The following is a 26,407-nucleotide window of genomic DNA, read 5'->3' as shown; positions in this document are numbered from 1 at the left end:
TCAATTCCAGAACCATCCCAGTTATTTGGGATTGATTAGGGTAAATAATTGAACAGATGCCGTTTCCATCTGTATGTCAGTATCAATTCCTGGAATTATTTGACTTTATACATTTTTAATGTAGAAAGACTTCATTATTAAGTTTCCATATGTATTCATTCGGGAACTTTTTAGGGCTGGAAATCACATTGTTGCATTTTCTGGAATTTCCAGGTTGACTATGGGAACCCTGCATATAATCTTTATCTTGAGCGCAATGGATTGTTTTTTTAATCTTGTAACAAGAAACTCTAAGGTTGACATGAATATAAACAAAATGCTCTTAGGAAGGATGAATAGCCATCCAATTATTTTTTTTACAAGTCTGTGCTTTGTCATAAAACTAGTTGTAGGACTAATTATAGGGAAATTACAGCAAGCAGCACTGTGACCTTAAGGTCATTACCTTAAACCTTTTAAACATCGCAACATAAATCATTTGGATCAAAAGTACTGAAACAGAGAAATACCTGCTTCGCCTCTCAGTGCCTTTTCTACAGCGACGCCTCTCTCTTCTAACTGCCTCTGTTTCTCTTCCACCTGCTCCAGCTGCCTCTGAATGATCTGATGAATCAAACCACAGCAGCATCTGGTTCATTACGTACTCAGCGTGATTGCGAATTATTCACCCGAGGTTGTCAGAAAGCTGAACAGAAGTCATATAGTGTTCATTCACCTGAGCTCTATGGAGTCTCTTTAGCTCCTCTTGTTTGGCTTGTCTGCGTGCTGCTTTCTGAACTCTTCTCGTGAGCTTCTCATTGAGTTCTTCCTCTGTGTAGGTCTTCTGCAAAGGGAAATAATTACATAAGAGACAAAGCACTGCATAGTCACTCCTGCAACCTGCGCCCAGGTCAGCTGAAGGTGGTCCTCGTGGGCATCAATATAGGGGCTTTTATAATATATGACTACAGCATACTAAACCCAAAGACTATATCTACAGTACAAGTAAAGTATGTCAAACCTAGTCTAGTCTAAAGTACAATCTCTTTATATTTAATAGAGTGTGGGTGGTATGACTTAAATCTGATTTACTGTATAAACCATGTTACCGTATTGTCCGAATATAAGACGACTTTGATTAAAATACGACCCATCTTTTTAAAGTGTACGTTTTGAAAAAACAAAAAAACCGCATTTTGAAGACCAATTCTTGTCTTTTATAAAGAAAATGCATTAGTTCCTGTATAGGTCTGTGGTAGAGCATTGTGCAGTGCAAAAGGTCATGGGTTCAAACCCAGGGAACACACATACTAATAAAAAATATGTATGGCTTTTAATGCACTGCAAGTCACTTTGGATAAAAGTATCTGCAAAATGCATAAATAATAATAATTCATAAGAATGCGTGTGACATTCAGAGCACACGGTGTAGATCATGTCACTTTGACTATTAAAGGACAGGTTGTGGATCGTGTGGAGAGTTATAAATATCTTGGAACAGTCATAGATCCAAAACTGACCTTTGAATTGAATTGTAAAACGGTCAGCAAAAAGGGTCATCAGCGCATGAGTTGCCTTAGGAAACTTCCTAAATTTCACCTTGACAGACACATAGTGACTGTTCTTTTATGCTTTTATTCAATCAATTATGTCTCTTTCCATTGTGGTGTGGTATGGAAGGCTGTCAGTAAAAAACAAGAACTCCTTAAACCCGATTGTTAAGTGGGCGAGTAGGATTCAACAAAATTTAGGAAATATTTTCACAAATTAGCTGTATCGTAAAGCAAGTGCTATCTTGAGTGATTGGTCGCATCCCTTAAGAAATGATTTTCAGTTACTTCCTCGGTTGCCGGTTTGTGGCTCCGAGATGGAAAACTAGAGTGTTCAGGAATACTTTTGTTAGGGCGGCAATTGAAGTTTTAAATAATAAGAGTAAGAGAAATGTTTAATATTTATTAGTTCATTTGGATAGAGGATATGTATGTGTCAAGGTTCAACCTGTCATGATGTTTTATAAACCTGTAAATCTGTATGTGAAATATTTTTATGTTATGTCTATGTTGTTAGGTCTTATGGATTTCTGGATGACCGAAATTTTATTTATTTGCAAAAAACATTTACCTGTGGGTAAGAAATAAAGATACCTTGACCTTGATAATTCAAAGAGGACCAGTCTGTTTTCCCACATTCTTAATATTTTTTATATGGCATACAGTAACATATGAAGAGTTTGGTTCCAAAACGCAATACATCAACTTTCACTAAAAAATGAGTTTTCTATACCACTATTTTCTGTTACAAACTTTTACATAGCATATTTAGGTTATAATGACATTAAAAATTCAAATCCATAATTTGATTTAAGAATTATTTTAAAAACTGATTTTTTTATGTTTTTTCTTCCAAAATGCTATAAATCAATTGAATCAACATATAAATGTGCATTCATCTTTGCCATGTTATATTCATTTAGTTGACAAGTGGTATACACTGATTAAAAAAATAAACATTAATGGCATTAATCAAAACACTTACTTTGTCATATTAGGAACACTGTCATTGCTGCTGTCATCCTTGGGATGTTGTAACTGAACTTTTTTGACAGCGATCAGCTGTAAAATGTTTTGGTCCTGCTCAATTTTCGTTGACTTCACGTAAAATAATGAAAAGTTTTTTCATAAGATCCCCTGGGGTCAATGTGTTAGCATGACAGAAGCTTGATGCTGACAAGAGAGAACAAGCAACAGCCGGTATTTTTCCTTCGCCTGAGTGCCTCTCATGTAGGGCTGCACGATCACAGGAAAAATGATGATCACGATTGTTTTGCTCAAACTTTTGATCACGATTAAAAATACAATCATTCTTTTAGTGAAGAACTTCTATTTACTTCAGTATTCTTATTACACTTTACAGCCATTTATATAATATTATAAACATTTTATAGGCCTATATTATAAAATATTTTATTGTATTGTAATATCCACAGCTCCCATTGTCTTAGATCTTTTTAAAACATTTAAAATAATTCCGCAAAATTCCGCATAGATTTTGCAAAAGAAATCCGCAGAAATAACAAAAATAACTCCTACACAGATTCCTTACAGCTGTACGACTATTGCAGCAATTAAAGCAGTTCAGTTTTAACTGTCAAAATTATAAAATATCTTTTATTTATTTTAGAGCCTTTTTTGTTTGTTAAATTAAGGTTTTTGATAATGACAAGCGGATAGCGGCCGACAGCTAACGTCATGTTGACGACTTGTTTGATCAAATGAGTGAGCCTCTCAAATCAACAATTCACTTGCCTACAATAACGTCTATAGACCGTTTCAGCAGTAACAACATAAACAAGCGGCTGTCGCGGTCCGCACGTAACTTCCGGTAAGCTCCGCTAAGAATAAATAACAACAAAGTTCTTTAAACGTAGTTTATTTATATAACAAGCAAAAAACAACACATAGATTACCTAGGAAACCAAAACATTTGTTATTTTCAAGGAGGCATTTGTTCAAGAGATCAGTTTAGCAACTAGTCAGACCATTAAAAAAACGAAGCCGGAAGTAAGGTTCGGATTCAGACGTGTATCACGTGCGTCCGATGAAACCGTCTATATAATATATATATATTATCAGCATATAACAATGTTAGTTTAAATGTTTATTATCAACACACTATTTTAAAAAGCGGAGGGGGGCTGCTCTGTTGCTCGTAGTCTCGGCGGGGTGCAGAAAAATAATGAATCAAAACAAAACGAAATAAACATGAAACGAAATAAACATGCAGGTTGCCTTACCTTACACATTCGCTATGCATCAATTAAAATTCAAGGCTTTACACCGCATTTTTTACATGACTACCGAAAGAAGTCTTTTATAGATTATGCACAGTATTTAAGGTTTTTATTCAGTTCTCCATATTCCCCGATGCGCTGAAGGTCCTGCTGCTGGCGGAGACGCTAAACACCGTTGCAACAGGTGCATTGTAAATGTGTGTGGTGGACTTGTGCGATAGGTTAAACGTCTTTCTTTTATTTTATTTTATTTTTTAGGAGAAGCCTAAAAAATCCAGAGGCCTGGCCGCATATCAACTGTGATGTTAAAACCCGACCCAAAGGGCGTAAAAAGGCTGAAATGCAGGGCTCTAATATATATTTATATCAAATTAAAATGAAAATTAAATAAAAACAAAACATTTTTGAATAAAAAATGCCTATGATATGCCTTTTATGTGGCAATATTTTTTTTAAACCCCTTGCTGCTCAAGGTGCTTATTGGACACATATCCTTGGCTAACTTACATGATACGCGATCCGTTATTGTTGTCTGTGTGGTGGATGGTCGGGGAATTTTTATGGTTGCGGCTTGTGTCTTCAGCTTTTGAAACTCTTGATATTTCACGTTTGGACGGAACAAGAACACAGTTTGCACAAGTCTCGTGACTTAACCTGATCAATATCACTTTCCTCAAATCCGAAATATCCAAACAATGGAGTAAGCCTATATGACCCTTTTTGGGAATTAAACATACATATTTCTGCACTTTCTTCTTGTTGCTCTGCCATTATGTTCGAATGACTGTAAATCTCGTGATGCTAAAGTATTTCTACCTTAACACAGACTGCACTTGCAAAGAAACACTACGTTTACTCTGACTCCGTCCATAACAAACACTTTGCTTGATTCTAGACGTGTGTTTTGTGCTTGGTCTTTGCACATTAATCGCGACGATTGTCATTAATTAATCGTGGGGCGCACATATCGTTATCATGATAAAAATACGATTAATCGTGCAGCCCTACTCTCATGCAAATTATTTGATTTTGATGCCTTATGTTTCTTCCCCGTCACAGGAAACCACCACAGGTTTATCAATGCTATCAAAAGTATTATTTTGTTTTTGTTTGTTTGTTGATCACAAAGTACAAAGTAGATGAGGAAAACTAGGATTTTGTGTGTATTCAAAGCGCCGCCATTATTGTTTACAATGCATGGAATGGTGCGCTGTGATTTGTTGAGCGGATTTATTGCATTCTGCAGAGAAGAAGGACTGACCTTTGTCACGGTTTGGAAAAAAGGAAGAAAAGATGACAGAATAACACGGCGGATATCGGATTTGGCTCAAATTAAACATTTACTTTTTAATACCGACTAGATACAATACTGATTTTGGTGGTAACTATTTTTTTAAATGGTGTTTATCGCGTTTTGGAACCAAATTCTTCATATATAACATTTTACAGCTGATCGCTGTCAAAAAAGTTCATTTACGACGTCCCAAGGATGACAGCTGCAACGAAAGTGTGACAAAGTAAATGTTTTGATTTAATAACAATTAGCCTAGACTCTCCATCTCATTATGAAAAAACAAGTAACCTATTTATATTATATTGTATTGATGTAATCCTCTCGAGCTCGAATATAGGGCAACATCTTTTATTGGGAGGCATTTTTGTGAAAAAATTGTCATCTTAGATTTGGGACAATACGGTTTTATTTTTGCTAATAATAAATAACCATGTGGAACATGACAATCTATTAAATAAAATATGGGAATTACATAAGGTACCCATAGAAACTTTCTAGTATACCATCACATACTGCAGTATGTATCATACATTTGCTACAATTATTTATTACAAAGGTTCACATTGTCTTAACAAAACAATTACCTATTCCCTTTAATACCATGACCAATGTCATGAAGTTGTAGTTGTTGTCTGTGATACACATAAACTGATCAAATGTACTGTATGCCTTAGTGGGTTTCAGCAGATCATAAACAAGCTATGAAATATACAGAAACAAAGAAAAATGTGTAGTCTGGAAAGAAACGATACTCCAGGAATCCCTGAGTGTTGCAGAAACAGTGGAAGAATAGAGGTACAGCGTACAGACAACCATATAAAGAATAACAGCCAAAAGCCTTTCGTGTGAATGTCATGTGACGAGAGGTGCAGTAATATACTCCAGCAGAAAAGGGCGTTTTAGCCTTAACCATGCTGCAGAAAATGGTTAGTAATAAAATAAAGGACAAATAATAATAATAGACGAGGGTTAGGCATGATGGTATAACACAACATGCTAGACCACTGGGAATAAACATAGACACTACCTTGGTGGCATACGATCTCTTGAACGCCAGTGCATGAGGTACATATACAGACTTATGAAAAAAGAAATAAAACAAACACAAAACAATTTACGTGATTAGATGGGTTAATGTTCAATTAAATCAAATCAGGCTTCTACGACAACACAAAAACTCAACATTTAAGGATGCATGGATGAGTGCATTAACACAAATTAGTGTCAATGTGACTGACATAAAAATAAATACTGTAATACAAACTACCTCTAAGAGACTATATTAAAGGGACACTCCACTTTTTTGATAATATGCAAATTTTCCAGCTCCCCTAGAGTTAAACATCTGATTTTTACCGTTTGGAATCCATTCAGCTGATCTCTGGGTCTGGCGGTGCCATTTTTAGCATAGCTTAGCATCATCCATTGAATCTGATTAGACCATTAGCATCACGCTAATAAATAACCAAAAGTTTTCGTTATTTTTTAAAACTTGACTCTTCTGTAGTTACATCATGTACTAAGACTGACAGAAAATGAAAAGTTGTGATTTTCTAGGCCTATATGACTAGGAACTATACTCTCATTCTGGCATAATAATCAAGGACTTTGCCGCCATAACATTGCTGCAGGAGGCGCAATGATATTACGCAGCAGCCGAAAATAGTCTCCTTAGTAACTTTAAATAGTAAGGGACTATTTCCGGGCACTGCCCACTGCGTAATATCATTGCCCCTCCGCGGCCAGTTTTAAATAGGAAAAATAACAAAACTCTTTGGTTATTTTTAAGCTTGATGCTAATGGTCTAATCAGATTCAATGGATTATGCTAAGCTATGCTAAAAGTGGTACTGCCAGACCCGAAGATCAGCTGAATTGATTCCAAAATGGTAAAAATGTAATGTTTAACTCTAGGGGAGCTGAAAAATTAGCATATTTTCAAAAAAAGTGCAGTGTCCCTTTAAGAGGTCACACACCGGGCATGACAACCGCCAGACTACATGCAGCATCCTAACGTTGGTTTCTAGGAATGTAAGCATACTTCAAAAAATCCCAACATTGTATTAAGCTGTGAAAGCCGCCATTATGTTTCGGGCATGGTGCATTCAGGGTCGATGGTGTGTAATGTTGTCGTGAAATATTATTACGGTTTACAATAGTAAATACTATGGTATGTACTACAGTTTTTTATGTAAGAATGTTTTACTTCCAGCTCCCACCTTCGTACCTCTCAAATCGTCATTATTTTGATCATCTTTCATTTGTATGTTTTCTGTAATGTTTATCATTTATGTTTAAAAGGGCTGAAAAGAAGACATTGAGGTCATTTTATTTTTTTTATGGCATGCTGGTGTCAAAACATCATATATAACTCTTCCGGTGTGCAACCCACTTAAACGTGTCTGCTATTAGACTATTCTAGTAAAACTATAGAAACATTTGTTTTTACTTAAGTGCTGTCTCTATATTCACCTATACAAAAACAGCAACCCTGAAGACTAAATTTCTTACAGGTCACGAATAAAACACAGATTTGAACTGGTTTGTCTGCATTGTGCTGCATTCGAGATCTGTCGGAAACTCAGCGGCTTCAGGCTAAACCTTTCGCCGTGCAATACCTCATCATTGTTTACTTTGTCCTTCACTTTCAATCTTCTTTCGCTTGCTTTCTTATTTCCATTCTCTGTAACTCTTTCTTTTGCCCTATCTTTATTTTCTTTCTCTTTCATTGCATCTTTATTCAAATCAGAGACCAAGTCAAACAGGTCCACACGCCGCTGAGAAGAGTAAAAGATTTCATTAAAACTGGCTATGTCAAGGAGAGAGGACTCTTAATAAAAAAGCTCTCCAAAAAAAATAAAAGAGATAAACTTACATCACCCTTCGACTTCTGAGAGGATCTTTCCAGAACATCATCACAGGAGAGATCAGAGTCCTCGGAAAAGCTGAGATTTTTTCTCAAACGTGAATCTAAATTAGAAAATTAAAGAGAACTTTAAGAACATCGCCAGCTGAAAGACACTTCAAAGAAATGAATAAAGATAGCATTATAACATAAATCCCCTTAGGGTGTGAACCAAGGATGAATTCTGACAAAGAGATAAACCCCAGGATGGATTTCCAGCTGACCTGAGGACTTATCCAGGGGCAATTCTTTCTTCCTTCCTGAGTCTACGGTTGTAGAGCTCGAGGGTGTGCTCGAACAAGACTTGTCATCTTTCTTTTTTTTGTCTTTCTTGTAGCCAGAGAAGACCGTCTTCCACAGAGACTTGTGCTTGGGTGGCGTCTCTTCGGTGCCAGAGAGCCTACTTTCATTTTTGGCCTTCTTTTCCTTTTTGTTCTTTCGTGGAGAAAAAAGTGAACTACGTTTTTTGCTTTTTCCGCCCGTGGAGCTCCCAGAAGACGTGACTGAACCATCCAAGGTTTTATTGACCGGTGAGGTGAAGAATCTATCCGGAAGCGCCTCTGCTTGCTTTTTGGACTCTAAGGCCTTCACAGCGGAGTCCTTTGATTCCTTTTTAAGTTTTCCAGTTGCCTCTGTAACGTTCCAGGTTGCTTTTGCAACCGCTCCTTTGGAACTCTCCGCATCTTTCATCTTAGTCAGCTGCATAGCCATGGCATCTTTCAGAGCTTGGCTCTTCACAGACTTTTCCCGAGCTCTCATTCGCTCTTCTGCTATCTCCTTGGCTTCAGGTGAGAATTGTTGGGGTCCCTTTGTTGTTCGCGATACCCCTCCAGGAAAGTTGGGTTTGCCATTTTCCGTAGCCAATGCCAGGTGGAAAGAAGGTCTTTCCCGGCTGACTTTGCTTGTTGGTGGGGTGTAAAACCTATCCAGGGCGCTTGTGTCAGGGGTGCGGTCATCGTACGTGTCATCATCGTCATCGTCTGCAAATGGTATCTCATCTACGCACTCCACGAAAGACTTCCTCGCCTCTTCCCGAGGTGGTTTGTTTGGTTCTTTAACCCTCATCACAACAGGGGGGTTAGTTCTTGGAGCCGGCACAGGAACTGTGACTGGTTCTGGCTTAAGCGGACTTTGGGGGGTTTTAAGTCTAGGGGGTGTAGTCTCCGATTTGGGCTCCTTCGTTTCTTCAACAAGATTGTCCCAGGAAACATGAGGCTTTTTGTTGTGGAAAGAAGCAGGTTCTTCTTTGGGCGTGGGAGGAGGGGGGCTAGATGGAGGGGTGAGCATGGTGGAGTCCGAATTGTTGTAACTGTCACTAGCTGCTGTCTGACTGGTGCTCACGCTACCGTTTAGTCCCAACCCTGAACTGCTGCTCAAGTCCTTCTTCTCAGAACCACTACTCTTGGGTTCCACAGGAGATATAACCTGTCCCTCTAAAGTAATGTTGATCCTGCGTATGATAGAACGTCCTGTCAAGACAGGCTTTTGCTCTTCAGACAATTCCTCTGGGGTATAAGACTTGAGAGACGATGATGATTCAGGGGTAGGCGTTTTTAGGATGCTCTTCTCTGTCACCATTTGGCTTCTGTCGATAGGAGAGAGTCCTAAACTCTTTCGAATCTCTGCACTCTTCATCCAGAACTCCTCAATGAGGTCTGTCTTCTTGATGGGTGTTACCTCATGTTTATCGCTTCTCTTCTCAGAAGAGGTTTTAGCCATAGGAGTGGATGTTACTGCTGGGACCGGCTGGGTCCTGACTGGAGAGCTTGCGGAGATGGGTGATGGCAGTTCATGGCAGGGCTGCGATTGGGCACAGATTGGAGATAAAGGATTACCTGTTGGAGAACAGGCACAAGGCTGAGGCTGGACAGGAGATTTGGAAGACACGGTCTCTAGTTGTGGAACAGGTTGCGTACAGATGGGGGAAGCTGCAGCTATTTGATCAATGGGAGAACGGGGACTTTTAGCATCAAGAGTCTGTGGTGAATTTATGTTTGGTTTATCAACATCGGGCAGAAAGGGCTCAGGGAAGAACCTCGCCCCTGGGGACTTCACCAATATCACAGGAGAAATCTCTTTAACCTGTCGAAAAAAGTTAGATGAGAATGTTCAACTTTGCAATGTCTTTTGTTTCCAAAAAGCAAAAAGTGAACCCAACCTATGTGCTATTTTAATACTAAAATCCTGGGTTACCTCATCACAAAGTAAATCAGGTTTTTGGATCGGTGACAATACAACATCTACGATGAGTTCCCTTGGTCCTGCAGTTGTTTTCTCTGTAAGGAGACAAAAAACAAGTTTTAATCATCAAATGCATGGCCGATCCCAATCAGTAGTTTCAGATACAAAATGCTCATCATTACCAGTGCTGGAAACATGTTCCTCAATCTCTGGTTTGTCATTATTCAAAGGAATTGACAAAATTTCATCTATGCACTGTGAGCGAGCTTCAGCTTCAGCGTCTGATGGAATGTCATCTATAATGTTAGAATTGAAACCTTTTGAGAGCCAGCGATGGGTCACAGAACATAGACATTAGCTTTAAAGATGAGATAAATGTTAAGTGGCATGTGGATTTGACAGACCTTGATCTTGTTCAGTGCCAGGTTCCATGTCAGGACTGCCTGCTTCGGCCTCCAGTTCATCGCCCTCTTCGCAGGGCTCTGGAGTAACCAGAGAAGAAAAAGATAAATAAGATGGGCAAATCTCTAAAAAAAAAATTAAATCCACTTAACTACGGTTTTAAATATAAGAAAACCTGCCATGAATGGGATATGCTAGTATGCTACCAACACCTTTTTGATGTGGGTAGTGTTTGATAAAAAACAGAAGAGTTTCTTTCTTCTGTATAACACAACATAAGATTTTGATAAATGTGACCCTGGACCACAAAACCAGTCATAAGTAACACGGACATACTTGAAGGCCAGCAAAAGCTAACAATACATTGGATAGGTCAAAATTAAAATATTTTATGCCAAAAATAATTAGCATATTAACTCTTTCCGCACCAGCATTTTTTTTAAGTTGCCAGCCAGCACCAGCTTTTTTTATGATTTTCTTTTATAAATATATAAACATGCAATATATCAAATGAAAGAACAGACCCTACTTAAAAAAACGTTTCATCCTATCTTCATTTCGAGGTATGAGCTCTGGGTAAGAGTGTCACCTAGTGGATAATATTGGAAATATGGATTCCTGTAAAAACTCGTCATTGGCAGGGAAGCATTTTCTCTCGATTGACGAGATAAGTCGTCAATGGCAGGGAAAAAGTTACAAAAATTTTGTGTTCCATGTAGATATTTTGTCAATTTCCTATAGTAAATATATAAAACAATTCATTTATCATTAGTAATATGTGCAGCTACATATTTAATTTGGAAAACTTTAAAGGTGATTTCCTCAATATTTTTCTTTTTTGGACCCATTTTTTTCTTCAAATTGTTGTATCTCCACCAAATATTGTCAAATCATAACAAACCATAAATTAATGAAAGCTTATTTATTCAGCTTTTATAATATATACACATCTCAATTTAAAAAATAACCCTTATGACTGGTGCTGTGATCCGGGTTTCCCAAATGATAGTAAACACACAGTTGATTTCACCGTTCGGTACTGTCAACTGTGTACTTAACATAATTTTAGGGTTGTATAACGATTAATCGCGACTAATCGTTTGCAGAATAAAAGTTTTTGTTTACATCATATATGTTTGTGTACTGTGTGTATAACAGTTATGTATATATAAATGCACACACATCATGTATAACTTTAATAATAATAATAATAATAATAATAATAATAATAATAATAATAATAATAATAATATATATATATATATATATATATATATATATATATATATAAATTTACAAATGTATATAAACATGTATATATTTTGTTTATATTTACATGCATGTGTGTGTGTGTATTAACATAATTATTATACACAGTACACAAACATATATGATGTAAACAAAAACTTTTATTCTACAAACGATTAATCGCAATTAATTACGAAGCCCTACATCACTTATCAAAATATCTCCTTTAGTGTTAAACAGAAGAAAGAAACTCATACATGTTTAGTGAGCAAATGACAGAATTTTCATTTTTGGTCAACTATCCCTTTAACAAAAGACATTAGTGGTTAAAACATGCATATATCCATTGGCATAGCGTCAAATGGATTGGGGTGTGAATGAGTAAAGGACCTAAAAAAATATAACACAATCAAACATTGTTTTAAACTATAGGACGCCCCCTTCCACATGCCACACCTCTGTTGGCAAGTTAAATACAAGAAGCCTGTTGAAAGACAGAATCTCTGCTTACTGCCAAAGCAAACCCTTAGCTGAGATTTCTACCAGCTTCAGAATGTTTACATCTCATTTCAGGTGTATTTTTGTCTTGCACCAAGTGACATGCTCAGTCTGACAGGCTTTTTCCATGCCTGCTTTCTGAACAATGAAGACGCTTCAGTATTTATCATTTTATAAGTCTGACCCTCTTCATGGCACTGTAGAAACAAAGGCGTTTATGCCCCTTATGAACCGGAACATCCTAGAATCTTAAAGTGTTTTGTTCATTGGTTTTAGAAGAACTTGTCACAATGAATGCACAGACATAAGAATGTAAGCAATTATTTTTGAGACTTCTCGAGGGATTAGGAGACACTCATGCATGCATTAGTTAGAGGATTATATTAGCTATGTATCAAACCAGATGTTGCTTTGGCTTCATTTGTGATTTCAACATGCATTAAGCTCAATGTGTCGATATCTATGTGACAACAATCAGCGTTTAAGCAATGCACAATTTCAGCGTCGTTAAAAAATGTATCATGCACTTTTTTGTGTAGGCATGTGTGTTAGCAGTAAGATAAGCAGCTGGACTGTTTATCTTCTCTACCTCCTGACATCGACTCCAACCAGGCTCTGACAGCCTCATGACGCACAGACTTGTGGGAGGGGGCTACAATTAAACCAATAGGAAATGAGAATGGAATAAGGAACATGAAATGAACAGACACAAACAAACACAAAACAATAGACAACAAATGACTCAAGAAGGGTTAAAACAATAATAAACAGTAATATATGCAATTAATTGAATAATCAAAAACTAAAACAGGATAAATGATATCACAGTACTAAGAAATGAGAGGCAACAAAAAGACAGTAGTGCATGAAAAGGAAAGGATGATGAAGCAAATTCAAAATATCACACATGCACTCACACACATACTGTGACCTGCCGCCCCAACCCCATTAAAGGAGCCTTATGGCCCAGGTTTGACTCCTTGACACCGGGGTTACCTGTGGAGGAGGTGGGCTGTGTGGTCTGGGTGTTGAGGGAAGGCTGAGAGCCTAAGGTTGATGCTGAAGGACCCTCCTTTAGACCTTCAGTCTGATTGGATGTCCAGTGGTTCTCCATCTGGATGTCCAGAGGATCTACTGGCTGTACAGCCTGTTGTATTTGCAAGCTCCTAGCTGCATTGTGGTATTTTATAGGTAGCCATAAAGGTGCACAACCAGTTTTGCACAATTTTAAGGTAGAAATGGAAAATCCATTGGCAATGTCCAAAATCCAAGAGGATAAAATCCAGACCCCATAAGCAGCAATGTGAATCAATAAATGGGCAGATAGAAACGGTGATGAAAAGTGGAAGAAAGAGAGAGAACAGGACAGTTAAGAATATATTACGGTAAAAGTAAGACAAAAGACTGGGCTGGGTGATATACAAAATATGCACTATAAAGCTGTCATGGTTTTGCTGGCGATACTATAAAAGTAACACCGTAAATATCATGATTTAAATGGCCTTATGGATCATTTAGTAGCATTTTTATTTACTTCTGAAGCAATAAATCTAACCTGTTAGGCCTGTTTCACACCCAATGGGTATTGTGTACTGCCAATACAACAATAGCAAGTCACATTATTTTATTGTAAATACACTACAAATACAATACAATACAAAATAAGAAGCTTGTTATACTGTTGATGAAGTTTATACAACCCCAAATCCAGTTATAAGGGGCAATTTTTGATTTATACGCCATCTGAAAGTTGAATAAATAAGCTTTCCATTTGATGTATGGTTTGTTAGGATAGGACAATGTTTTTCCAAGACACAACTATTTGAAAATCTAAAATCTGAGGGTGCAAAAAAAATCTAAATATTGAGAAAATCACTTTTAGAGTTTTCCAAATTAGGTCCTTAGCACCTGCATCCACTCACAAAAAGAAAGTTTTTATATATTTACAGTATGAAATGTACAAAATATCTTCATGGAACTTAATCTTTACATAATATTAGGGTTGGGAATTGATTCAGATGTTCCAGATCGATTCAATTTCGATTCACAAGCTATCAATTCGATTTTGATTCTCGGTTCAATTTTCGATTCCAGCTCTCGGGTCGGTTTTTATACTCGATTATCGATTCAACTCAGTGAATATAGATTTGATACAAATATTATATTAATAAAAAAGAACAGTGAACAGCAGTTTACAAGTGGGTAATTATTAAAAAAAAATTAAAAGCCACAACACTATCGTCGTCGTCTTGTTGGCGAAATCTAAAATGCTTCCATACCTCTGACTTTTTATGTGAAGGTAGCATCAACGTCGATGAAGCACCTGAAACTGCCATTTTAAGCACTGAATGAATGAATGACAGGCTTGCCTCTCCCTCCTTGGTAAGGCAAAAAAAGAGGGTGACATCTAGCGAAGAAGACTAGTAATTAGATTAACGTTAATCTTGCGTTCAATGCTTGCGGAAAATTGACCACGCAATAAATTAATCGAATTTGGGCTGCGTATCGGCTGGGTATCAATTCAGATGTTTCAGATCAATTCGATTTCGATTCACAAGCTTTCAAATCGATTCAATTTTGATTCCAGTTAACTCTTTCACCGCCATTGACGAGATATCTCGTCAATTAAGAGAAAACGCTTCCCCGCCAATGACGAGATTTTCCGTCTTTCCGCAATACCGCTATTATCCACCAGGTACAACTTATACAACCCGGACGTAGCGCCTCACGTGAAAGAGAAAGAACTCTGTGTATGTTTTAAAGATCGCTCTGCATTTTATCTCTATCAAAAGTCCTTCGCAAAAATGGAATTATCTCAGCTTTTTGCTCAAAATTGGGTGTTTTTGAAGAAACCTACCCATGTTTGAGAGGTGATTACAAGAGAACTGATAAAGGTAGGATGAACCGTTTCTTTTTGTTTGAAAGCAGAGGGTCTGTTCTTTCATCTGATATATTGTTTGTTTATATATTTAAAGAAGAACATTTTCTGGAAGGCATTAAACTTTTGTGAAAATCATGAAAAATGCTGGCGCTGGCTGGCAACTTTTTTTTTAAAAATGCTGGCGGGGAAAGAGTTAATTTTATATATATATAATATATTTATATATACACACATGTCAATCCATGTGCATTTTGACCATAAACAATGCAATGAATGTCAATATAATTTCGATTATGGCAGAGCTGCTTTAATGCTTGCAGCATGAGGTCGGGTTGCCTGCACCTGTTAACATGAGAGGTAAAAAATTTGAGCCACTTACATGTGAAACAGGCCTGTGACTAATTTGAACTGATTTAAACTCTAATTTAAAGATTTGTTAGCTTTCTAGCATTATATTTTATTTTAATTTTTACAATGTATTTTTAACGTGCCTTTAAATATATACACTGACACTCTAAAAAAAATGTTTCAACCCAGCATTGGATAAAAAAGGGACGAGCCCAGTCGTTAGGTTAAAATAACTCAAAAAATTTAAATGTTTATATTTGACCCAACAATGGTTTATAAAACAATTCAGCATTTTGGGTTGAACTACCCAGCATAGGTTAAATTACAACCCAAGTAGCTGGGCAAGTCCCAACATTTTTTAGAGTGTATGCATACTTAAAATAAAAACATTATAAAACTAAATGGAAACAATAAAGGAACCTTATTTCAGGGCAAATACAAAAAATTTGAGACATAGACCTAATATAGTCAAACACAAAATATAAATATGACGGATCACTTGGCTCTCTCACCCAGCCCTAGTGTAAGGTCAGTAAATATCTTATAGAAAAGCTGCATGCAGAAGCACCTTCAGAAAATTAATAGTAATTAATAAGCAACAAGCACTATCATAAGTTTAAAACAAATCATTCAACACACCACAGTGTTGTGAATGCACATAATGTCAACCCTACACAACATTATTAAAGAAACAGGCCAATTACATTCCAGGTTAGTGCTGCATAGCCTTTATAAATCAAGACAAAGCTTATTTGTAACAAAATGAAAAGAAAAAAGCAAAGGAGAACAGGCAAATGTTAGATCAATGTTTTCTCCAGTCAGTGTGTGCTGAAGCCAAACGCATCCATGGGCATAATACCTTTAAACACACCTGTTTCCTCTTCATTTGCCAGATTCTCCAGCCAAAGACCTGACTGAAGCTCAGTCTCCCAGGGCAAATAATCTCCCTCTGTCATCCCATACAATTACCCCACCACATCAACACACACACACAAACACACACACACAAACACACAACACACACACACACACACACACACACACACACACACACACACACACACACACACACACACACACACACACACACACAATGATGGAAAGATGCAGCAGAGGATCAAGACACAGGTGACAGTAAAAAGGAAAAGTATATTTTCACAATACAAAGATGACACACAGAACAAGGAACTTCTTTAAACATTTACAGACAGAAGTAATGAGAACTGTATTAATAGTACAAGCTAACACCCCTGGAAATCCACCTATATTAGCTTTGAAACCCCTTAAGGGCAGAAACTTGTCTTTTTTACAAAGTTTGCATCAAGAAAGTACATTTTTTTAATGAGCAATACAGTCGAAAAAGAAAAACTTGTTAATTTGCACAAAGATGTTGCGAACATCTAAAAATGCCTACGGTTAAAAGACGAATAATGGAAGTACATTAGCATAAACCACTTTAGCATCTTTGAATTAGTCAATAGCTGCATTTCCATTAAAGATTTGCACAAAACGTTAGCATTATTTTAAATGTCGATTTTTTTTTTAAATATTCAGAAAAGACGTTTCGATTAACCGATGTTATGGGAATAAAACGTAATTTTGTTTGTTCGACTTCATTAATTCAGTCCCTACGGAAAAACGTGATTATGCGATCGCATGATTCAATGAGTAACACATATTTATGCAGGAGCCGCATTTTTTCAAATATGCCGCACTTTCGCAGCATAAATTGCAGATTATCGTGCACAAAATATGCAGGGCTTGCATGATTTCATAATCCCCGCATTTTTGAAGCAAAAATTACATATATCTTAGCAGAAAGTTGAAAAATGTTGCATTTACTTCACACAAGCGCAGCCATGTCCCCTGTTGCCATGGGAACGTTATGAAGTGAAGTGATTATGTGACGTGAACATTAAAAGGTTCAAACAGTTTTTGCAAGTTCCCGCAATTTCATCCAATAAAATTGCATAAATATCCCGCATATTCCATCGCATTTTTAAGAAAATGTGCCGCGGGATCAAGGATTTTTGCCCACAACAATCACAAATTTGGCGAAATGTGGACAACATTAAAATAAATCGAGATTGACTCGAAAGCATACATAGAATACAAGCATGCCTTTCGAATCGCTCTCGTTGTCCTGCGCTTGTCGGTTCTTGTGATGTAACATGAAGTCAACGCACCTTTTTCGGTCTCCTCCAACCAAACATACCCTACCATATTTAAAGAATGATCATTTGAATTTTACGTACGTCAGGTGACTAAATTGGAAACTGTTTCCATTGCAGTTTTATATCTTTTAGAAATTGCCTAAAAAAACACCTTACTTGAGTACCTTACTTATGCGAAACTGACATGTTCCCATTGGGTGCTATTTTCACGATTTCAATTTGCTAAATTTTAAAGGCTACTGAAAACGCAGCTTCAGTCTTGTGGATGAGACAGATCAGGTTAAAACTTTCACATTTCGGTGGCTAAAGCTTTGGGGTTAGTTCAATCTGTTCTTACATTTTTCATCAAATGTTCTCTTATTTAAAGAGAAAATGTAATTTCTGAACTTCTCCCGGAATATGAGACGACAGACAACCCCGGCGAACGTATAATATCCAATAAGGCGGTCGAGACGCCAAGTACAAAAAGAGGGATGAAATGTAAAGGAAATGAGATTCAAGCAAGCAGACACATTACAATCTTTCCAGCTCTTCAAACTTATCTGCTACAGTGAAAAGAATATATATATATATGCCACGTGTAACCACCCATTAAAGAGGACATTTTGAGCAAACATCATTGCTGATCCTTTGATCATATTTTCATTGGCATTTAAAAATTCTGTATTGGCACAATCCAAGCTTACCTTCACTTGATTCCTCTTCCTCCTCATCATCTTCCTCGTCATCCTCTTCATCCTCCATCTCTCCGTCATCGTCATCTTCAGCAGCACCAGGGTCACTTTCTCCTTTTAGTTTAGCGTGAAGCTCCACGGCCTCCTTCCAGGGCACTCCACCCAGATCAGACGGCCCGGCTGCTTCAGGTTCTTCATCCTCTTCTTCCATATCAGACTCTGAGCTACTACATGGATAGATGTGTGTTGATATTTACTTTACATGTAACACAATTCGTAAAAAAATCGTAAAAAAATGTAGTAAGAGTATGGTACAATAAGGTAAATAAAGCATTCATGTGCGTGAGATACCTGGATCCTTCATCCACATCTGTGGCTTTGTCCAGCACACTGCTGAGGTTATGCTCCGCCTGTGTCTCCTCTGGCACCTCCTCCAGTTCTTCTTCTCTCATCATGGACAGGCGATAGTTCTCCAGCTCGATTCGCTCTGGAGTCCCTTTAAGCCGCTTGGCCACAATGGGGTCCTTAACCCCGTTCACCTCTGACACTGCAAAGGTAGGAGAAAAAAACAAAAAGCATTAAAGTAATGTAATACACGGTTGCAGTTAAAATCACAATGCATACAGCAATTTACTCCAACTAACCTTGAATTTGTTCAATACAGCAGGTGTCAATAAAGATTTTTATTTTGTGTAACCCATAGTTATACTGTATGCTATACAGTACCACCCATCCCAGCTTCGTTTATTGCTTTAAGCTTTAAGAAATATGTATTGAATATGAATGTTCATTTTCAGTATTTAAGTAGTAGACAAACAAGACAAACACATTTAAAGTAACGGCTCTTAACTTTATTTCCACAAACAATATTTAACCTGCATATATACTAGACTTAAATAGATTTAAATATCATGTTATTCATCAAATACATTCTTGTTTAATAAATACAAGTTATGATTACTTTGCCTTTTGCCCATCCTATGAGACTGATTACGTTTTTTAATATTAATAAACTTTAATATTAATGAACATTGATGTGGATGTGTGCATGACTAATTTAAATATCCCATTAAGAAAATCCCAAAATAAAGGCAGTGAGAACAATTTGTGCATGTGATAAAACATAAACAATTATGATTGTGTAAAAGAAAAATGAATAGGAAAGTGAAGCATGCAACCCAAAATGCAAAAATTGACAAAACTGAGAAAAACTGTGAAGTAATTTTTCATATCTGTGAGTGCCCCTCGTTGTGATTATAAAGTGACAGACCCCATGATAATGTACTGTTAAGATGATTTGATGCATATCTATTATATAAGACTTATATTTGTAACTTTTAAAGACTACATTTAAATTAGGGTTGATTAATGCGATGAATCTAAAAGCGAAAGTTTGTTTTTGCATAATATATTTTTGGAATTATTTTGTATATATAAATACACACACATGCATGTATTTAAGAAACATTTATTTATATAAATTATATAATTATATTATTTATATGCACATATATATTTATTTAGATTTTGATATATTTTATATTATATATAAATTAAAAAAATATATACATAATAGGGCTGTCAAAAGATTAATCGCGATTAATCGCATCCAAAATAAATGTTTGTGTTTACATAACATATGTGTGTGTACTGTGTATAATTATTATTTATATATAAAAACACACCCAATCATGTATATATTTAAGAAAAAATTGTTATATTTATATATAAAATATTTATATTTATATATAATATAAATTATAGAAATGTATATACAGTATTTAAATGCAAATATTTCTTAAATATATACATGAATGTGTGTGTATTTATATATACATAATATTTATACACAGTACACACACATCTGCTATGTAAACACAAACTTTTATGTTGGATGCGATTAATCGCGATTAATCTTTTGACAGCCCTAATACATAAACAATATTTTTCTTACGTAAATACAATTTATGTGTGTATTTATATATACATAATAATTACACACAATACACAAACAAATATATTATGCAAACACAAATTTTTATTTTGTATGCAATAAATAATAATAATAATAATAAGTTTAATTTCTATAGCGCCTTTCCCATGCTCAAGGATGCTTTTACATTTTTTTACGAGTTTTTTGTTTTGCTTTACATAATTACTCACGATTGATCTCCCTAATTAATAAATAAGAGCTAAAGAGTTAATAAATAAGATGCATTCTACTCTAGGTTGAATCTCATGAAAACTACCAAACGCCCGAGTTATATTTTACCCCAAAATAAAAAACACAATAACAAATTTTCATTAAAATTACGTTAAGGACATTTTTTGCATAATTGTTAGGTGAATAAAAATAATTTTAAAACACAAGAAAGTTAATAAAAAAATATTTTATACTACTTTAGCCTTTTGATTTTCAAATTAAATGCAACCCAGACATAACATCTGTTAAGATTTTTAAAAGATTTCTAAAATCAAGCTAAAACCTCAAATAGCTAAAATACCATCAGTTTATCTATCTGCAATCTTGTATAATTCAATATATAATCAAACAACAATAAATATTATATTCTGTGTAGCATGAGCTCACAATAGCCATCTACTGCATATTATTCCCATGATGATACACACATGATGGATGTAGTGTTAGTATGCAGAGGTGAAATAGGAGTGGGTAAACAGTGGGATGCAAGGACAAATGAAAATGTAGACCAAGCACTGATGCAGGCACTAGTTCTGCTCTGATAGGAGAGGGGAAAGGTAAAGCTCACAAAGTTGACCAATCACAAGCACTGATACAGGCACTACATCACAAAAGTGCAGAGATATTACAATCACAAAATTAAAGGCACCATCACAATCGATCTACAGAGTCAAAAGATAGAAGGGATTTCAACTACAAGAGAAACAAAAACAATATTCACATAACACACAGGCAAAAAAGAGTTAATACTTAAGCATAAGTTACTTAATAAATACAACTTAGTAACAAACAATTCTTGCCTGGATGATTTAACAATATCCACAAAAAAAAACTGGAAAAGTGCTGTACCACTCAAAATAATATGCATACTACACATCATCAGGGTACACACAACAAGCACGGGTGCCCAGTCGGCTCATAGGCTGGAAGAAGTCATGCTAGATAATACTGAGCAGGATGTTGAGAGTAAAGCAGGAGAGAAGATAAATGCAGTAGGTGAGGAGAAAAGGGGAATCGAATGGATTTTGCGCCACCTGGTGGCGGGTCCAAGACATTGCTTGCCGCAAGGAGCGCAAGGAGGCCCCTACTCCTTGAGAGAGGCACAGGACAGGGCCTAAAGAGGAAAGGCGGGTACCTGAGGGCTGGCGCTCCACAGGGGTCTGAGAACTTATGGTTTGACCTGGGGTGTCCACAACTGTGTTGGGGGTAACAGCCAAAATCTGGGGCTCCTATAAACAGAAAAACACATCGGGATCAATTACTATTTTTCACATACAAAAATCGAAAAAACGACAATATAGATTTTTCTCAAACAATGACGGATGAAGTGAGTACCTTAGGATTCAAAGGAGCTGGAGCAGGTGCGGGCCGTTTCCTCTGTGCCTGACCAGACAGTCGGTAGCAATAATGAGGTTTGCAATAAAACTTCCCTACGGAGAAAAAACAAAATCACAGTATGACAAATCGCATGAAAACCAAAACAAGGCCATCCATTAAGTCCAAAATGCAGCAATGTGTTTAACGTGGTTGGTTTTCTCCTAATGTGCATATTTATTACGACACCATGTGGGAGCTCACAAAACAGTCTTTCTGTCTGAAACAACAATATCCCAGTGTTTTGGTCACAAAGACAAACTCATGCTGACAAACCATGAGCAAGCAATTATATAAACTGAAAAAAGTGCTCTAATTTTAGGGTGTTTTCAGACCTCAGGCTTTGTTCCAGAACTGGCTGCGTTTTACCCTTGGTTCGCTTTGTTTAGGCATATGTGAACACGGCAATTGCACTCGGATCCGCACCAAAACAACTGCTCCGAGACCGCCTGAACGAGGTGGTCTCGCCCGATTGCAAACGAACTCTGGAGTGGTTTGGTATACGTGTGACAGCAATCTGACCCAACGGACCAACAAACGGGCTCTCTTATTGCTTTTTTAACAAATGAACATACCTGATACAGGGTTCCCACACCTTAGTTAACTTCAAATTCAAGGACCTTTCAAGGACTTTCCAGATCCAATACCCTCAAATTCAAGGACTAAATGTGGAGAAACATTTCAAGTGAGAGCAAAGTTACATTGTGTTACCTTTTAAGATACATTGTTACGGTTCGCTTTCGAGGGAACTCACGCTGCGTCACTGCGGTGACACTTTGAGGACGCCTCCAGAGGTAAGTGCTTCTGAATGTGTATATCAAATTCAACCAATGGTGAAGCTTAATGACAAAAACAGTGTGACGCGGGACGCAGGAAGTATATCGCTATCTGAAATATTGCCAAAGACGGCGTTACAGGGACGCAGGAAGTATGGCAAGGGAGACGCAGTGTCTCGTTCCCTTCTCAGGGAACAACAGTTACATACGTAACCCGAGACGTTTTCATGTGTCAAACACAATTATGCAAAAAAGCATTTTTGTATGAATCAACATTCGCATACAGAAGATATATATATGCATTTTAAAGCAAACAGTTTAGCACGTGTGCTATTTTTATGATATTATCCTACACTACACAGGGATGACTATGATTTTTTTTTCCAGAAAACTTCTTGCATAAAATAGTTTCAAGCACTTTCAATGACCTGTATCTATATATGTATATTTTCAAAAACTTCCCAGGGGCTTATAACTGCAGTTTCCAAAAAAAGCCACACAATAATCCCACGAAGCTGCTGACAGACAACTTAACTCTTTCACCGCCATTGACGAGATATCTCGTCAATTAAGAGAAAACGCTTCCCCGCCAATGACGAGATTTTCCGTCTTTCCGCAATACCGCTATTATCCACTAGGTGGCTTCCGCAACTTTTTAAACCCGGAAGTATTGCCCTATGGCAAGCGGCTGCATGTCCGTGTCTGTTTTAAAGATCGCTCTGAATGGGATCTCTATGAAAAGTCAAATGGAAAATTATCTCTGCTTTTTGCTCAAAATGTGGTGTTTTTGCAGAAACCTACCTATATTCAAAAGCTGATTACAAAAGAACCACTGAAGGTAGGATGAAAGGTTTTTTTTTTTGAAAGCAGAGGGTCTGTTCTTTCATTTGGTATATTGTATGTTTATATATTTAAAGAAGAACATTTTCTGGAAGGCATTAAACTTTGGTGAAAATCATGAAAGACGCTGGCGCTGGCTGGCAACTTTAAAAAAAAACGCTGGCGGTGAAAGAGTTAAGAGTGGAATCACGGAAAATAAACAGATGCTTTTTTTATTAACAAAGTCTGCTTTGTTTGGAAGCATTGCCTTGTGCATGCAAACCGAACCAATATCAAACATTGCAATATTGTAGCGTTTTAACCCCCGGTTTCGGAACAAAGAAATCAGAAAACACCCTTACATCCATCAACAATGACTACAGGATATCAAAGTCTAATAAATAAATAAAATGTCCTTAACCTGGTCTACATTTAATTTATTAAGTTTTATTAATAATATATTTCTAAGAATAAGTACTTATTTTGTTTGTTTATATTTCATACCATCCTCAACATCGAAGGCATACGAGGACAGACGGAGGGTGGTGCCACAGTAGTCACACTTGAAGCAGCTGCGATGGAAAAACTTTCCCTCGGCGCTGAGACGCTCCATGACATAGACGCGCCGCCGACAGAAGAAACACACATCACTGCCGCCAATGTTCTGAGGAAACTCCTTCCGCAAAGAACCCTGCAGAGAGAAAAGGAGATGTTAGTTCAGGTCTTTTTAAGTGAAAAGACTAGAGACACAGACAAATACCAAGAAAGACACCTATGTAAAACACTGCATAATCCATAACGATAAAGCATCAACTTGATATAGATAGGAGTCAAACATTCAAAACTCACAATCTCCAACTCATGAAATCTTGCAAATTGGTGATGATGAATAAAAGACCATGTTGACACTGTTTAACTCTTTCTCCGCCATTGATGAGCTATCTCGTCAATTAAAGACAAAATGATTCCCTGCCAATGATAAGTTTGTACGGCAATCCATATTTCCCCTAACACAACTTATAAAACACTTCTCTCAAAATAGGAAAAAACTTGGTGTGTGTTTTGATCATCACTCTACATCTGATCTCTAACAAAAGTCCTTTACAAAAATGCTATTATCTCAGACTTTTGCTCGAACATCCTGTAACATCTTGTGATAGATGGCAATCATTAGAAAATTATTAAAACAATAAAAAGAAAACATGATAAAATGACTTTGGACACCAAATGTACTTATTAAATCATCCATATGTCTGTATGCTAAAGCATTTAGTGTTTAAAGGTCTATTCTCATGGGTTTACACTGTGCTACGTGCCAACACTCCAACACCCATAATTCTTACCAAATCCCTTTTCTCAAGAAGGGGTCTGCAGTTGTCCTGAGGCTGAAGCTGATTGGCTATTTGCTCAGCCAGTGAGCTCACACCCCCTGTGTACATCTTAATATACTTCTACATGTGGCAAACAGGACAAAAGTATAAATGAGAGAATAAGTGAGTGACAGAAGAAATAAAGCTACTGATGATCATAGAAAATCAAAAGTGTTAAAGTTAATGCAGCCATAATGCAAGATGTGTCAGAACAAAATGAAAATGAAAAGGCCAACAAAAATAATAAAAGTTAGACTTAAATGTTCTAGCATCCTTGGTCGAACAGATGGTGTAGATGACAAGTGAAAATTAAGTGACGTAATGACCATTATGGTATATCTGCATTTAACGCATTCCAGTGAGTAGTAAACACACGCACTGCAAGTCGTGAACACACAAACAGTGAACGCAAAAAAAAACCTTGCACAATCAAAGTCTCGATTAAGTACATTAATACGAAACAGCAATGCATTAAATAATATAGATATTATATTTATATTATAAATATTTAATAGCCAGATTAGGCTATCCAGAAATATCCTTCATGCACCACATGAAAATAGATCATGTATGAACAAATGCATATTAAAACACACTGCATATTTAAATAGGAAAAACTATATCAGCACAGTCTACCGTGAAGTGTCACACAAGTGCACTCTGGTTATTCATGAAAATGGCATGAACTAGACAACACGGCACACCAGCTGCCTCCGCCATAAGAGTTTGTGTTAGAAAAAAAAAACAAAGGCGCATCGCTGCTACCTGCCGGAAAGATCCCGGGGAGTGCCGGGGGATAGAAGACCTCACGTCACGTGACCTGTACCACTGCTGCATAAAGAAATGTGATGTCTTTTTCTTTGACTTTAAAAAAAGTATAGAAACACAGGATGAGAATGAGAGAAGCAGCGATGAGGGAAACATCAGAAGGTTGATGATGACAGAAAGGTTGTAAGTAATCGGTGGTGTTCGAATAGTGAATGTTAAAATAATGCACTTCTTAGTTGTAGCTGTGTCCAGCTATTGTGTCAAATGTTTGCTTAAAGGATTAATCCATTTTCTTAAAAAAAAATCCAGATAATTTACTCACCACCATGTCATTCAAAATGTTGATGTCTTTCTTTGTTCAGTCGAGAAGAAATTATGTTTTTTGAGGAAAACATTCCAGGATTTTTCTCATTTTAATGGACTTTAATGGACCCCAACACTTAACAGTTTTAATGCAGTTTAAAATAGCAGTTTCAAAGGACTCTAAACGATCCCAAACGAGGCATAAGATTCTTATCTAGCAAAACGATTGTCGTTTTTGGCAAGAAAAATAAAAAATATGCACTTTTAAACCACAACTCCTTTTCTTTCTCCGGCTGTGTGACGAGTCAGCGCGACCTCGCGTATTTGCGTAATGACGTCGAAAGGTCACGAGTTACATATATGAAACGCACATTTGCGGAATATTTTAAACAATAAACTGACACAACGACATTAATTAGTA

General features: G+C 36.7%; 1 protein-coding gene across 9 annotated transcripts in view; it reads right to left on the bottom strand.

Moving 5' to 3' along the window:
- The window catches only part of mical3a (microtubule associated monooxygenase, calponin and LIM domain containing 3a), a 112,051-nt gene that overhangs the window by 21,326 nt on the left and 64,318 nt on the right, over positions 1-26,407 (bottom strand). For 4 of the 9 annotated variants that reach the window (XM_065283529.2, XM_065283522.2, XM_065283521.2 and 1 more), the window contains exons 23-41: positions 25,681-25,779; positions 24,889-24,996; positions 24,050-24,236; positions 21,912-22,006; positions 21,712-21,805; positions 18,725-18,920; positions 18,386-18,600; positions 16,385-16,474; positions 13,293-13,466; positions 12,886-12,948; positions 10,553-10,630; positions 10,331-10,444; positions 10,161-10,243; positions 8,192-10,049; positions 7,938-8,032; positions 7,681-7,839; positions 6,091-6,141; positions 716-823; positions 510-603 (exon numbers count right to left, since the gene is read on the bottom strand). In XM_065283529.2, the coding sequence (XP_065139601.1) occupies positions 510-603; positions 716-823; positions 6,091-6,141; positions 7,681-7,839; positions 7,938-8,032; positions 8,192-10,049; positions 10,161-10,243; positions 10,331-10,444; positions 10,553-10,630; positions 12,886-12,948; positions 13,293-13,466; positions 16,385-16,474; positions 18,386-18,600; positions 18,725-18,920; positions 21,712-21,805; positions 21,912-22,006; positions 24,050-24,236; positions 24,889-24,996; positions 25,681-25,779 (3,961 nt within the window). The remainder of the gene's footprint in view (positions 1-509; positions 604-715; positions 824-6,090; positions 6,142-7,680; positions 7,840-7,937; positions 8,033-8,191; positions 10,050-10,160; positions 10,244-10,330; positions 10,445-10,552; positions 10,631-12,885; positions 12,949-13,292; positions 13,467-16,384; positions 16,475-18,385; positions 18,601-18,724; positions 18,921-21,711; positions 21,806-21,911; positions 22,007-24,049; positions 24,237-24,888; positions 24,997-25,680; positions 25,780-26,407) is intronic. The other 5 variants (XM_065283524.2, XM_065283525.2, XM_065283526.2 and 2 more) reach the window with 2 other exon arrangements.

The sequence above is a fragment of the Paramisgurnus dabryanus genome, chromosome 9 (genome assembly GCF_030506205.2).
Source record: "Paramisgurnus dabryanus chromosome 9, PD_genome_1.1, whole genome shotgun sequence".
Taxonomy (NCBI): Eukaryota; Metazoa; Chordata; class Actinopteri; order Cypriniformes; family Cobitidae; genus Paramisgurnus; species Paramisgurnus dabryanus.
Note: the sequence above shows the minus strand (reverse complement) of the source record. Positions and strands in the feature narration are given on the sequence as shown.